The 16,093-nt window shown below is 46.3% G+C and overlaps 2 protein-coding genes across 2 annotated transcripts in view; both read left to right on the top strand.

Moving 5' to 3' along the window:
- On the top strand, positions 1–9,614 carry LOC135817876 (MAP/microtubule affinity-regulating kinase 3-like). Its single transcript, XM_065331160.1, has 5 exons — positions 1–844; positions 989–1,130; positions 2,780–2,992; positions 5,002–5,205; positions 6,795–9,614. The coding sequence occupies exons 1-5, from the start codon at positions 274–276 to the stop codon at positions 8,377–8,379; spliced, it is 2,715 nt and encodes a 904-aa protein (XP_065187232.1). The 5' UTR covers positions 1–273; the 3' UTR covers positions 8,380–9,614.
- A 978-nt stretch (positions 9,615–10,592) lies between these two features.
- Positions 10,593–16,093, top strand: part of LOC135817875 (maestro heat-like repeat-containing protein family member 1) — a 36,144-nt gene continuing 30,643 nt past the window's right edge. Inside the window, exons 1-6 of the mRNA XM_065331159.1 lie at positions 10,593–10,793; positions 10,889–11,034; positions 13,310–13,441; positions 14,533–14,695; positions 15,173–15,271; positions 15,768–15,919. Of these exons, the coding sequence (XP_065187231.1) occupies positions 10,751–10,793; positions 10,889–11,034; positions 13,310–13,441; positions 14,533–14,695; positions 15,173–15,271; positions 15,768–15,919 (735 nt within the window). The 5' untranslated portion in view covers positions 10,593–10,750. The remainder of the gene's footprint in view (positions 10,794–10,888; positions 11,035–13,309; positions 13,442–14,532; positions 14,696–15,172; positions 15,272–15,767; positions 15,920–16,093) is intronic.

The following is a 16,093-nucleotide window of genomic DNA, read 5'->3' as shown; positions in this document are numbered from 1 at the left end:
ATCAGTATGCAATGAACTGTACAACTGCTACGGGAGAGAAACCAGTCGGAATCTGAACTGTCGTTTGTGATTTTTGTATGCGTGCGCACCACAAGGAGATGTCCACAGTCCACAGGCCGGAGAATCCTAAACTAAAATCTGTATCAACTTTTCTCTTTGAATGGACAAGGAACACCTGGTCAATGAGGGAGAATTACAGATAGAATCTTCTGATGTCTAGGATTGGAGAGACTCTGCAGAATTTCCCTTGCTGCCTTTTGTGTGCGAGGTGCAATGGAAGGCAAAATGATAGCTGGAATGTACGACCTGGAGGAAACTCTTGGATCGGGACATTTTGCCGTTGTCAAGCTTGCTCGCCATACCATCACTGGAGATCACGTCGCTGTGAAGGTTATTGATAAGACGAAGCTGGATAAGACAGCTCGCGACCACCTATTTCAGGAGGTTCGTTGCATGAAGCTCGTCCAACATCCAAGTATAATTCGCCTTTATCAAGTAATCGACACTCAGTCGAAACTGTATCTCATCTTGGAGCTTGGAGAGAATGGAGATTTGTACGAGTATATTTCAAAGCACAGTAACGGAGTCGGAGAAGATGAGAGCCGTGACTTGTTTCACCAGATCGTCGCCGCGATAGCTTATTGTCATAGACTGCATGTTGTGCATCGCGATTTGAAACCGGAGAATGTAGTATTCTGCCAGAACGCGGAGAGAGTAAAGCTCACTGACTTTGGCTTGTCAAACCTCTTTGCTCCTGGAGAGAAACTGAAGACGTCCTGTGGATCTTTGTCCTACGCTGCTCCAGAAATTCTACTAGGTGACATGTACGATGCTCCTGCTGTCGGTAAGCGTTGATCTTCGTAACAAAGATGTTGAAATAATTCAGTTGTGTGTGAGATAGGCTGAACGTGTTCAACACCTAAGTTCTAGAGCACCTGTTCAACAACTTTTCTTTCTCCGATGTTTGTCCTGGCTTTGCCCCACCCAGATCTATGGAGTCTCGGCGTGATTCTGTACATGTTGCTCGTTGGTGAAAAGCCCTTTGTCGGTGGAACTGACAGTGAGACATTGACCATGATAATGGACTGCAAATTTGAAATGCCATCGCACCTATCGCCAGAGAGCGTCGAGTAAGCTGATGGCTGTGTTGGTGTTGTTGCCTAGCCAAAAATCTATTTTTTTCTCATTTGTGAGTTTCTGATCATGTATGATGACTGAAGCGGAAATACCTCGTCTACTGCCAGTACTGGCTAAGGTAGTAGAGAACCACTTGGTGCATTGGGCTTTCAAAATCATCAATTCAAAGTGCATGAAGCCTTTGAGTACTAGTACTAGTAGTGCTAGTACTACTGGGTTAGTCGGGGCTACAATTTGTAGTGGCTGGCTAAAATAAACTAAAATAAAATAGTTAAAAAAATACCGATATTGTGTATTTTCACACATGCTGTGACATAGCTGTTTAGTTTTGTCAACCCTTTTGAGTTTTGAGTCTGTGCATACATATATTCATCATCAGCGTTCGATGGACATGCATGCACTCAAGCGTTTGTAACTCACTCAAATCTTGAAGGTACATGTATTTCACAATTGAAGTTCTTAGGAAGAAGCCAAAGAGCTCAGCTTTTCATTGCAACAAATACGGAAGCGCTCCGACATAGCATTCTTGAGATATCACACTCAACGTTTCGGTCACGGCAAACACATGGTTTTTTTCTCAGTGACTAACTTCGAGTGAGAGGGTTTCCTCTTGACTGGTATGCTGATTCATCCCAGCATGCTTGGAGCACGTAGGCAGCATAATGAGAAAGCCGGTGAAAACAATAACTTTAATTTCACAAATTTTCGGTGTACTTTTATTTTCGGTACTTTCGGTGCATCTGTTTCATACCTAAATTTTCAATACACCGAACAAACACCAACACACATAATCCAATAGGGAACTGCTTCTCTGCACCTAAAATTTCTGTTCGCCGAACCTGGCCTTTTGCCCTCATACCGAAAATATTGAGCACCGAAAATTTCTGAAATTAGAGTAAATGGACCATCATTAGGGACAGATATCATCTGCATTGACTACTTATAGATCTATGGTTATAGTGAGTTGACTGCGCGTACGCACTAATGTATTTCCGCAAAATAGCACCTTTAGCCTTACAACCAAGCATGGCCTACTATTCCATTGAAGCTACAGTTGCGCTCTGTGAAATCCGACCCAAAGTGCATATTCGGCGCCCTCAACTTATACGGTCCTCGATGCACTGGAAGCGGTACGAATGTGGCTGGACGTACACATGTGCAAGTACAGTGATGTAATCGGAACTGGTCCAGGGGTGCCAGTTTTGCACTTTGGGTCGGTTTTCAGTGAGCACAACTGTATGTGGAAGATACCTGGAAAGGGGAATGTGACCATAATCGGGGAAAGGTGGTATGTGTCGATGATTTCTTGAACCAAATCACTGGCAAACCCCACCTCCATATGCAGAGTTGCACACTCTTGAACGATTTTACTCTTGGTACTACGAGCACGTTGCCATTGGTATATCAGGCATGGTGCACCGGTGGTGGGCTGGCACGAGCGAAACTTCCCAAGCTGGTTGTGTTTCTCAACACAAGTGTATATCAGGTGGTAACGTGAACATGTGAACTTTACTTTACTGCTGGTACATGTACCTGCATTGCTGTAGGTGTGTTCTTTTAAAAGCTTGTGATATGATTGTATCATTGATTTTGTGTGTTTCTTCTGTGTGTGTGTGTGTGTCCTGTTTGTATCTGTGTGAAGTTTGGTAAAGAAGCTGCTGGTCTCCGATCCCAAGGAGAGGATTTCTTTGGAGGAGGTAATGTGCCATCCGTGGATGACCCGCTTTCCCATCAGGCCGCATAGCAGCCTCTCGGTGATGCCGCAGGACTTGCGGGAAATCGACGAGGAAGATCGGGTGCAAATCGTCCAGGCCATGATTGACCGGGGTGTTGCGGACAAGGAAGCCATAGACAGGTATGCTTATGGTTGCTAGTAGTTTCTTTCGCTGTTGTTGTGGCTGCTGGTGCTACTGCTGGCACTCTTAGAAGTCTTTATTCCCGTAGCTATGCAGAAGACGTTACTTCAGTAACGTCTGGCGCTAGCCAGGGTCCACACAGCTTTAATTTGGTATTTGTTTGTGTGTTTGTTTGTTTGTTTGTGTCACGCCTGGCGCTATCCGTATCTGACGGCAAAAAAGCATAGGATGTTATAAATTTTTCAATTCTCCTATTTTTTTCCAGGCATATCCTGGGATTCGAACCCGCACTATCGCCCTACATGCATTCCCCCATACACTTCGCATTCATACCCATTCTTCCAAGTTGCTTCACGTTATTATCTTGCGTTTGAAAGCCCTATTTGAATATTGCGGGCAGCTGTATGTGGCCAGCTGTGTTTGATGGTACGGTACGGGAGACGGTGTCGTATTACCCTCGATCGTACCTGTCCCGTACCTATCCCCTACCGTACCGTGCCATCAAAGACGGCTGGCCACAATGCATATTCAAATAGGGCTTTCAAATGCAAGATCACAATGTGAAACAACTTGGAAGAATTAGTATTTATCGCCTTCTTAGTATTTGACCCCACTAATTTCCCTGATACCTAAGCGGTCAAATATATCGCGTATTTGACTAAGCAGTCAAATACGCGATATATTTGACTACAGTCAGACCTCGCTTATCCGGTCCTCGTTTATCCGGATCCCTCGCCATTCGGAAGAAAATAGTTGGTTACAAATGTACAGCATATGCCATGCTTACATACAGTATGTGTGTTCGATTATCCGGTTCCCTCGCCTATCCGGATATTTTTGTGGAAAACGGATGTGTGCAGTTATGCGAGGTCTGACTGTACTTATATTTGACTCCTTAGAACTTCTTGGACTTAGAAATTTTCTCTCCAACTTAAAAAAGAAATTTTTGAAGAAAGCAGAAATACACAAGATGGGATTTGAACCCACAACCTTGTGAATCTCAGTCACTCTTCCTTACCACCCAGCCACTGTGCTACCGATGCTGAAACTAGTTTAAACAATGATCTTGACTTTCAATGCAGTACAATGCGGTATAGGCTATAGTATAATACTAGAATTACAAGGATCTGTCGTACATGAAGAGAAACTATTGCGTGGAGAACACGATAAATAGATTATAGACCTCATAGTTGGTCTATACAGGATATATAGACCTCGTAAAAGACCTCGGGGGACCTCGGTCTTTTACTCGGTCTATATATCCTGTATAGACCTCCTAACCGGTCTATAATCTATACGTATGCGAAGTGTATCGGGGGATGCATGCAGGGCGCGCGATAGTGCGGGTTCGAATCCCAGGTTATGGCTTAAAAAAAGGATTTTTTTTAAAGAATTTATAAAATCCCTATGCTTTTTTTTTGTCTAGGTCATCAAGGCAAAAAAGCATAGCGTAGGGCCCTGAGCTTCCAAGCTCTCTCGTTCTCATAATAGCCAGTCTCCAGTAACTGCAAGAGAGATATGCTGCTGCTGCTGATGATGATGATGATGATGATGATGTCAGGGGCGTCGGAAGGTATTCTAGTGTGGTACGGTCAGCCATCTGAAGTACAAGTTACTCGTGGGGGGGGGGGGAGGGGTGGCTGAGCCGAAAATTTTGGGAATTTAGAGTCCAGATCACTGTATTTTATTGGTTCACGGGGCACTTGGGGCAAAAGTGGTACGGTCCATACCGTAGTGACCGTACCGTGTCCGACGCCCCTGGATGTTTTTGAAATATTTTATTCTCGCGATGGCCTGGGCCCAATAAGAAAAGAAGTACAGCTATCGCATCAAGTTGGTAGAAAGCAGAAGATTGGCGCCATGCGACTACTAGATATGCTGAGAAGTGTTATTGTTGTCGTTGTTGCCTGAGCAATAATATATTCTCACGTGGTTGTTGCCGTCATTGTTGTCCTTATTAAATCCACCCTGTGCCGTGTTTTCTTGCTTCTTGCCGTGTCTTCTGCAGGTCTCTAGAAGGAAATGCGTACGACCACATTGCGGCTACATACTACCTGATGGCGGAGGCTCATTTGCGGAAGAAAGAAGATATTGAAAACAACCCAATGAACCACTTGGATCTGGAGCGCCTTGATCGACGACGCCAGCGTGTGCGTAAGCTCTCTACGCCTGGCTCGCCTGCACGGTTTCCTGGACCAGACTTTCCCACAAGGTACGTCTGTGTGTGTGTGTGTGTGTGTGTGTGTGCAGTTGTTTTGGGACATACCAATCCATCATTACTCTAGGTAGTGACTTTACTCCCTCGCACCCAGATGCTGATTTTTTTGGAAACACGTTTCTATACTTCCGATGGGAGAATCCGACATGGCAGTGCATTTCGGCGTGGCCAGGTCAAATTGTAGAATATCGCATCGAGTGAATTGCTTTATCTGAGAGAGGAGATGTTCGTGCCCTTGAAACCCGAAGTCCCGTTTCCATACGACAATATTTAGGAGCTCTGCGCACAGCGCTTTTTCAGGGTATGAATTTCGGGTTGTTCTGGTCGGGTCGCAGCTTTGCGGACTATTCCATCGTCTTCAGCGTCGAAAAACTACTGGCCATGTGAAATTACAAGGCGGTGAGACGCTTTCGTCTTCCTCTACGAGCGAATTTGTTCTGCGCCAGCATACCTAAGTATGCAATTTCATACGCGCAGTTCGAGTGACGAGGCGTGTGCACTGTACACTGTACTGCAAGCACGGACTGGGCGGTCGTTCTCGATTCTCCCATCGCTCCGATTCATTTCTGTTTCCAGCAAAAGTCCAACTTGGCGCTTTTCAAATCACTATAACTCAAGAATGGCTGGGCCGATTCGAATAATACTTACAGATTTTTTATGTACTACGCCTGTGAGAATCGAATGAGACCAAAATCGAAGCGATCGGAGCAAGTTTTGGAAATTGGGTGTAGTCACTACTCTAGGCCGGGTGCGCAGTGATGATGTGGGTAGGAACCTGTAGGATGGTGAGGGTGTTGTACTGCATTCTAGGCTGATGTCAACACGAAATCCTGGTGCGGGCCAAACCAAGCGGGGTTGCACGCTTTTGGTTTGTGTACTCTTGCTAGTACTTTCAATGTACTGTTATGTGCATGTTTCGAACCAGCATAGCACAGTATTGCACGCGCAGATTTCCCGTCAAAGTAGTCACGCGCCCATACATCACGTTAGAACTGAACTTTTTTTTGCAACGGAGCTTCGCGTGTATGTCTGCAATGCAACAAAAATCTCTTGAAAGTTGAAACCACCCATTTCGTCCAGAAATGTGTATGCGGATGACCTCACAGGGACCTTGCTGCACGTGGTCTTTACATTTAGTACCATTGCCGTGTCTGTTCCCTCAGTTGCTACTACACATACTCCATACTCTTTAGATAGTAAGTAACCCGTAGCTGCCCACTGGCATAACGATTGGAATGTGCGCACGCATGTATTCAGCTAAACTCTGCTCCTGAATTAAAGTCGATGTCAGTGTGAGCTTTGACTACAAATAAACTGCCGCCACTCACCCCCCGACTCATCAGCGTGTGGCCGTGGTGTGTCAGACACACGCACATTTACCATTCCGCCGCTAGATGATATTGTCAAGTGGCATTAAATCTGACTTGATGGGGGGGGGGGGGGGTAATGAACCCGACAGTGGCCCTGTTGTCCAGCACCAGCACATTCATTTGCTCCATTTAATGAACGATGCCTCAATCTGAACAGAATGCAACAATAATAGGATTTTGTCCTTGCTTTCTCTTTCTTTTTCTTTTCATCAGAACGGACAATAGAGGAGACAAGCCCAGTGATTCTCCAGCCAGGTATCAACCTGGTATGATGTCTCGGCAGCAGAATCAACTTCAACTTGACGGCACTGACTCACCAAGTGCGTCACCCGGCAGAGCTATGCGGCGCGGCGCAGCGGAAACTGGCGTGTTGCGTCCGGTACGCAGGACAACGATGGTTTCGATGAGCGGAACCTTGGGCAGCCCAGGGCAAGCGCAGGGCTTTCCAACCACTCCAGACACGCCGATCGGTCGCAGCCTGCGCCGTTCATCGATGACCTGCAAGCTGCATAGCGTGAAGAGCGAAGACAACAGCAGTGCTCCTCCGCCTACCACCGGACTGGGTGTTGGTACACTGCACTTCACGTTACCGCTCTCATCTGCGCCTTCCAGCAATATCATCAGTCCTGAAGACCCGTCACCGCCGTCAATAGACTCCACGCCGCCCACGTCCGTTGGCATTGCCCCTAACCGGTCACTGCTTCAAATCGAGGAGAGCGAACACGCAGACCCTGACGACTCCAAGAGCAAGCCTGAACCAGCGGAAGATACTACTGATGGTGGAGAATGCCTGGCAGACTTGACTCTGAGTGTGCAGCGGCTTGCCGGCGACTTGTCGCCAGAGGCCGACAGTGACGCGCCTGCCCCGTCAACTACGCCCACTCGCGGAGGCATGTACCCCAACTGGCTGACCGGCCACCAGTACAATCGTGTGCGCCCTGCGATGCCATCGCCTCGATCTGTCAGCCTTTCCGCTGTTCCGCAGTCCAGTCGGGGAGCCCAAGTGGTGCTACCTGTTCGCCCGACCAGTTTATCCGCAACTCCCCAATCCAACAAGAGTAGCACTGGCCGTAGTCCTAAGCTTGCCAGTCTTCCCATCTCGACTAACAGATTTCCGACAACTGCTGCTTCTGGTGACAGCACAACAGTTCGCGCGTGTTTTTCATCGCCCCTTGACAGTTCTACTGGGGAAGTCCAGGCGGGGGCCAATAACCACTGCCGCTTAGATCCACTTTCGCCAGCAGTGCCTCCGTACTGTAAGTTGCCAAATTCGGATAAGTCCTTGCGTCAGCTTTCTGCGCCGGGCACCGCCACCACTGGCCCTAGTGTTATTCCTATGCCGCTTAGTGAAAGTGACATGTACCCGTCCACGTCGGCACCTGCCACGACAGACTGTTTCGACATTGGACGATACAATACGCCCGAGTCGCACGGCAGTTGGAACAGACAGCGTCGCTACGGAGAAGCGGTCAGCGATGAACCAATGAGTTCTCTGTCAGCCAGCATTGAAGACAAGCTCGACGCTGCGTACTTGTCCGGCACGGATGAGAGCATTTCGTCGTGCCTCTCCTCAACCATGTCCGGTTCCGTTGAGATGTTGGATGAAAGCGATATTGTGACACGTTCATGCAAGCGGCCCCATGACTTGACAGCGACACCAACGACAACACCGCGTCCTGTGGGCACCTGTGACATTGGTGTTCGCAATGTCGACACACCGCCTGCAGTTGGCAAAGTTATGAGTATGCAGCGGCGGCGTGCCGACGATAGTCCTAACCAGGCTCTTCCTGTCCTGTAGGGTACGCCGTACCGTGTAATGTCTTGTCTTCTGCTATTGGCTGAGCTATGACTGTCAAACCGTTCAGATCGTCATATTTATGTCTGTCTTATTCGGCCGAATCCCATTGCAGGCTAAGGATCAACTCTGACGCTAGTCCCCATGCACTCGCCATCATTCGTCTTGTACCGCCCACTGCGCTTGGTCATCAATGAATTGTCACTGCCACCTCTTGAATGTTCATTTTCTCATTGTTTTTACCCATTTTTTAACTACTGATGCAGGTCTACATCAGGTCCAAGCTTTTATCTTCTAGTGGTAAGTTTTGTATTATAAATATGTCATCCCTTACCATATTTTATTTCAGTTTCATGCTCCAGATTTCCCCTTCCCTTCTTTTTTTAAAAAGATGCTTAATGCCGGCTGGCCGCTACTAGTACTCGATGTTTCCAGATACTTTCAATCTTGATTTTGTACAGATCTCTCTCTCTCGCTCTCTCTCTCTCGCTCTCTCTCTCTCTCTCTCTCTCTCTCTCTCTCTCTCTCTCTCTCTCTCTCTCTCTCTCTCTCTCTCTCTCTCTCTCTCACTGTTTCTCTCTCTCTCTCTTTCTCTCTCTCTCTCTCTCTCTCTCTCTCTCTCTCTCTCTCTCTCTCTCTCTCTCTCTCTCTCTCTCTCTCTCTCTCTCTCGGCTGTGATCTAGCCCATGATACCCATGTCCCAACTCCTCATAATTGCACCCCTTGAGTCTTGACTGAAATTGATCAATGCACCCTGACGGCTATTTCTGCATTTTTTCATCATTATTTTCTACTTCTTTCTTCCGTTTATTTTTCTTATCGTTTTCTACTTCAAAGTTTGTTGTTGGCGGCCAACGCCTGCTTCTCTCTCTCTCTCTCTCTCTCTCTCTCTCTCTCTCTCTCTCTCTCTCTCTCTCTCTCTCTCTCTCTCTCTCTCTCTCTCTCTCTCTCTTTATCTGGACGATCAAAAGCAGCTTGACTAACTGCACTACTCTTTCACAGGGTTTGTTCAATCTGCCTGGTCTGTTTTCAAATACTTTAACGTTATCATATTTCACGATTCTTTTGTCTAGTGATCAGTCCATGGGAAGCATGTTGCTTTACTTCGAAGGTTGTTTTGTTTTTGGCACAAGTTGATCTCGTTTTGTGCCCCGATTTTTTACTGTTGACTCTGTTCTTGTTTGTCTACCTTCACCTGGCTGTACGTCTTCTTTCGTTGTGAGCAGCTTTGCTGTGGAGTGGTGTCTGTGACCTCATACTCTAAGCCTTCTGGGTAGTTCTTCAATGCGGATGTGGTGTGTGCGTGCGCGTGGGTGTGTGCGTGGGTGGGTGTGTCCATGCAGTGTGGGTGTGAACTGAGTGTGCATGCACCCATGTCGTGAACCTAGAACTTGAAGAATTTTAGATCATGCAACATGCTCAGGTACATGTAGAATAAGGACACTTTTCTGGTGCCGCTGATAGAGAATGGAGAGAAAAACATAATTGCCCTGGTATACTCTCAATCATGACAATATCTGAGTCTCAAGCCAATACTAGTATACAGAGTCTATGGCAGTATGGGTTCTTGATCTTCTTCCTGTAGATCCAGTAGGCAGTAGACCCAGGTTTTCATGATCATCCCGTCACCATGGTCACCCACACCTGCTGGCTGGTGTACTCGTGAGATAATTATGACATTCATCATGACAATTGTAATGGTTATTGTGCACCATGCTCATATTGATCATGGCCTGTGGATATGACACACAGAGTCGCTGATTGATGGTCTTGCAAGGATGGCATGTCGACAGCAACAACCGTGCAGTGAAATAACATGCAGCCATTGCGTGGAGTCCACAAACATCGACAAGCTGGGCTGTTCAAATCGGAGAGAGTAAGTTATAACCAAGAGGACGTACCAGGATATGTACTCTTGGTATAACTAGAACCAAGAGCACATCATTAATGGATTTCTCATAAACCTACTCTTGCCAGAACACATGCGAGTCGTCAAAATACTCCCTCCATTCCATCCGCGAATGGACCGCGATCCGCGGAGCCGGAGTCAGACTGTGTATGAGGTCGAGGTGACGTCGATAGCATGCACGAGATATGAGCATGATCATGTGACATGATTATGAGTGACTTTTCATTTCCTTTTCGCTTTTTTCCTTCTTTTTCTTTTTTTCGATCCTGCATATTGCAGTACGCGTATCTCCGAGCTGTTCTGGGCATTTGTATGTTGTGTTCTGTGAAAGGAAGAATCATCTCCGTCAAAGTTTATTGGCGAGACGACTCAGCTCGCTCGTGGGCGAGTCCTCGTTTAGGACCGGCGGTTATGTTGCTATTTTCGTCGATAGAGTAGATTTAGTGGTGGAGAAGAATTTCAGTCATGGCAGGGGCTTCTGTGAGGTCAACCGGAGGGCAGGTCGATGGTAAATTCAATTGGCGTTCAAATACTAGTGGTTCGTTCATTCCACTCTTTTTATGGTTGACATGTCCTTGCTGTGGGATCAATGCTCCTGTGCAGGCCTCACTATGGCCCTGATTGACTCTGCCTACGATAAGCAGAAGAATGTCAGGGATGCCATTTGCTCAGCCCTGTACGATCTGGGCCTGAAGCAACCCAAACTGGTGCTCAGTTCATGTGCATCTTACCTGACGAAGCATGGAAAGGTCAGATGCGAACATTTCAGACTGCTCATAACCTTCCTTGTCGCCTAATAAGTTCATATCCTGACACAGTGCTTTTCATCCCTGAACTGACGTAACCAAGTCGTTGGACAACTTGTAAACTACATGTTATATTATAAGTTATAACACACTGTGCATGTTGGGTAGCATGGTGAACAAGTACTTGCTCACTTTTGAAGAATCAATGATAGTTTAGGTAGCTTGGCATTGCACCACACGTGTGAAGGGATTCTTTTTGCCCCTCACCCATTGTCGCCGTATGAGAAGAGCGCATGTTCAGTAGAATCTGTGCTACAGGAAATTAATATTCAGAAGACTTGTTTGAATATTACCCGCCCGGCCCCTCCCCGGCCCCATCCCTCCCACTGTAGAACAGTACTTGCAGTGCATACATTCATCATCCACGTTTTGTGCACAGATTTCATACACCGAATACAGTGTACCTGGGTGGTAAGAAGTTCATTTGATTTGTCTCTTGTGTCGCGCTGCCAATCCACCCCGGTCCCGTGCGGCAGCCACATCTCAACAGTTACAGAGTAGCCCATCACAGACTTGTGCATGTGTTTCTGTGCACGGATGCATGTGTGTGTGTGAGTGTGTGTGTGTGTGTGTGTGTGTGTGTGTGTGTGTGTGTGTGCGTGCGTGCGTGTGTGCGTGCGCACGTGCACATGTATGTGTGTGGTGTATGCTTGTGCACGTGTGCGTGTGTGTGTGTGTGTGTGCATATGTGCGCTTGCCTGTGTATACTTGAAATTGATATGCTCCGATTTGTCTGTTATGTACTACGTAAATACATGTATACCATTTTTGTTTGCGCAGCTCTTCCGTGTGTGTCAAACTTATTTTCGTAAATTTCTCCATCATTTTAAGGGAGCCGGGCTAATGGTCTGGTGAGAAGGCATTGTTGCCTGTTGATGTGATAAAGTGAAATTAGGTAGCATAGCTCAAAACGCGAAGACTCCACTGTAGCCATCCACTATATCCATACATCTTCACTCTCCAAACGGTCTCTGGGCTACACCAATCACTAAAAGAAAAAGAGAGGGCCTTGCCCGAATATTCGAATAATTTAGTACAGTCTGTATCGGCTATAGAGTGACCGGATAAAAGAATATATCGGCTACAGTGATATCGGTACGAAATATCAAAAGCAAAACGTATTTTATTTAGTAAAAACATCACTATAACCAATATTATCGGATGTAATGATATATTGGATATTATGATGGCAGCAAAGAATCAAAACATGCATAACACACTATTATTATCGGCTATAGTGATAACTATAAAATGCATGTAGCAATAATATCAAAGGCCCTATTTTTTTACTTTCTTCAGTGAGACTTCACATTGCTTATTTTTATAGTGATACATGTACATGTACATAACAGAATTTTTTATGGAAAATGGCCACTGTCAGCTATGCAGCATGCTCATTTGTCAAAACGCCATGCTGGAAGTATTTCCTTGCCTTTCATGTGTCGATCGAAATAAAAAAATAAAAAATCGATCGTATCGCATAATAGTGATGCATCGGATATAGTGATAAAATCACGGAGATCAAAAGGGTACGCTATAGCCGATACAGAGACTGTATCTCTTTTTCTTTTAGTGATTGGTGTAGCCCAGAGACCGTTTGGAGAGTTAAGATGTATGGATAGGTAGCATAGCAACATAGCAATAGGCCGTATGCACGTTGTACAGATGCACGAAATCCCGTAGAATCCCGTAGACCCGGTTGGGTGTTGAATGTGCAGGACCCTATTGTGTTTATTGCTATTTCCACAACGAAATGGGCCCTGAAGGCATTTCATACGAACACTTTTTCGACAGTGATCTAGCGAGTCGTTAGTTCAATCCCAAAGTGAAGAAGCTGGAAAAGTGATTGTTCGCCGCGAATTATGAGGCTAAATGGGTCAAACACGCATGTATAGCACACAATGAACACCCAACCGGGTATGTACACACCTACGGCCCTAGTACAGAACTTCGTACATCTGTACAATGTGCATAAGGACTATACCATACCATAATTATATTCCCTCCACCTTATCAGCGTAATTGATGGCTCCTGTCTGTCTCCTCTGCTTGGCTTCATATACACTGTATTTGTGCTGCTTCTAATCTCCTTGTGTTGTCTGGTGATCGGTTGTTACCATGAAACTCTGTGTTACAACAAAAAGCCCTACTTTCCTTTGTGTACCTCTTGTGATCGTAATTATATACCTCGCTACTTTTGCTGCTCCTCTCCATGCAGCTTCCAAAGGAACACCGGATCCTGCTGTTGCGTACCATGGCAAAGATCATCAAGGAGACCATTGACAAGGTGCCTACAGATCTGGCAAAGGAATTGGTACATCTGGGCTCGAATGAAATAGCTCGCTCTCAGGTAGGTTAGCCATGTTGGTGTGCTTAGAACACTGATGGTGTGTGTGTGTGCGTGTGTGTGCTTGTGTGCGCGCGTGTGTGTGTGCGTGTGTGTGTTCGTGTGTGTGTGCATGCCATGTGTGTGTGCGTGTATGTGTGTGTGTGTGTGTGTGTGTGTGTGTGTGTGTGTGTGTGTTCGTGTGTGTGTTCGTGTGTGTGTGTGTGTTCGTGTGTGTATGTGTGTTCGTGTGTGCGTGTGTGTGTGTGTGTGTGTGTGTGTATATGTATGTGTGTGTGTGTGTGTGTGTGTGTGTGTGTGTGTGTGTGTGTGAGTGTGTGTGTGTGTGTGTGTGTGTGTGTGTGTGTGTGTGTGTGTGTGTGTGTGGCGGTCTATCATGTTGCCATCTAATGCTTCATCAAGTTCTGGGTTCACGACATCTGCAAGACTCATCGCATTGAGAATTTGACCCCACATGAAGGCGAACAGAAAATGAGCGACAATGAATTTAGTGCATGTGCAGCAGAGAGGTGGTAGAACAGAGCAAAGAAGAGTAGCCAGAAACAACGATGCACATAGAGGGAATGATGAAAAGCTGCAAGTGTTTGTCTATTGTTGTTGCACTACATTGCACGCTGGTTTAATAATAGGTTCTTAACACTTGCACCTTTTTTCCGTTCATTTGTGTGTGTGGTCACACATTTTATTGTTTCTGGCTACTCTTCCTTGCACTGTTCTATCACCTCTCTGCTGTCATAAAATCAGTGTTCTCATTGTACTTCATATTTGCCTGTATTCCACCTGATGAGAAGACATGAAAGTATACTTGTGGAATTTTTCTCGAAAACGTTGCTTGTGGGAGCCTGAAGTTTTTATTTCTAAATGCGAATGCGTTGTTGTCTCCAAGAAAACTTTCAGGCAGAAGTGTATGTTTGAGAACGAACACACCCGGAGATACATTGCATTGCAGGTTGTATGTGTGTGCGCGTGTGCATGTGTAAATGCATACATTCTTGCCTACAGCCAACTAGTTCTGTTTTGTTGTTGGTCTGTCTGTGTGCTCTCTCTCTCTCCCCCCTCCCCCCCCCCCCCACACACACACACTCCATCTGCAGGAAGTGGTCCCGGACTGGCAAGGCGCGGCGTCGAATTTCCTCACTGCGCTTGGATTCCAGTTTGGCGACTTGGTGATGATGGAGCTGCTGCAGCACTTCTCACCCACACAGACGCCACACTTCTTCATTATCCAGACTGTGGGCAGCTTAGCAACGCAAAATGGTATGGTAGTTCTGCATGACTTTTATATATAATAAACCTATTTTTTTGTTGTTTGGACGTTTGCACTTTCCTTAAAGGTGTGTACAATAGCATTGTCATGCCATACTTTATTCAATCTAGGCTTCTAGTCCAGGTGCAATTTATGAACAGTCACTAGGCAAAAACCCTTGCTGAAACCGATGAGCTGTGTACCTTTACGTTGTAGCTCGGTATTTTTCTGATCATTCTCTCTTTCCCCCGATTTCTCTTGCCTCTCTCTCTCTTGCCTCTCTCTCTCTCTCTCTCTCTCTCTCTCTCTCTCTCTCTCTCTCTCTCTCTCTCTCTCTCTCTCTCTCTCTCTCTCTCTCTCTCTCTCTCTCTTTTTCTCTCCCCCCTCTCTCTCTCTCTCTCTCTCTCTCTCTCTCTCTCTCTCTCTCTCTCTCTCTCTCTCTCTCTCTCTCTCTCTCTCTCTCCTGGCTCTCTCCTGCCTCTCTTCAGTGTACAGCGTTGTACCACACTTGAAAGACTTGATGGGTCGAATGCTGCCAATGATGGGAGCTGCGCGGCAAGACAACATCCGATGGGTTTTTGCCAGCAGTAAGTGCAGAAGGATAGCTCTTGAGTCGGTCTACTCCTTACAGTGTGTTCTCCACCTTGTCATAACCTGTGACCAACCCAAATGCTAACCTGTGACCAGTATATCTTTACAGCTAGCCGCTGCTCGTTGAAGTAGCACAAGCACCATCACATTTTTGTACGTGGAGAATGATTTGCAGAATGCGGAATTACCAGTGTGTTATGTTCTGAGATCATCGTGCAGATCAGTTTCTTTACATATCGCATCGCTCAAACGTGTGTTTTTGGCTGCAAATCTCACTGGTAACTTCACTATTTTGATCTCTTACGGTCAACTCTAGGTTTTGTGGACAGACGAGTGTATATCGTCGTTTGCCAACAGTGTGGTAGTTGAACTGCAGTGAATTGTTCATGTCTGACACACACATGCTCTCTCTCTCCCTGTGTGTGTGCGTGTGTGTGTGTGTGTGTGTGTGTGTGTGTGTGTGCGTGCGTGTGCATATGTGTGTAATCTCAGCCATTGCCAGGTTTTGTGAAAGCATCATCGAGTATCTAGCCAACATCGAGAAAGCTCCGAAGAAGAACATCAAAAAGGAGGACTTTGCGGGCGAAGTTTTCTCTGCGTACGGTGTCATCTTTGGTGCCTGGTCACAAACCAAAGAGCTGAAGGTAGGAAGCACATGAACAAGTTAGCAACCAGCTTCTGGTTTTGTACACACACTCCCACTCGCACACACAAATGCACCTCTCTCTCTCTCTCTCTCTCTCTCTCTCTCTCTCTCTCTCTCTCTCTCTCTCTCTCTCTCTCTCTCTCTCTCTCTCTCTCTCTCTCTCTCTCTCTCT

Source organism: Sycon ciliatum, chromosome 5, assembly GCF_964019385.1.
Source record: "Sycon ciliatum chromosome 5, ocSycCili1.1, whole genome shotgun sequence".
Taxonomy (NCBI): domain Eukaryota; kingdom Metazoa; phylum Porifera; class Calcarea; order Leucosolenida; family Sycettidae; genus Sycon; species Sycon ciliatum.
Note: the sequence above shows the minus strand (reverse complement) of the source record. Positions and strands in the feature narration are given on the sequence as shown.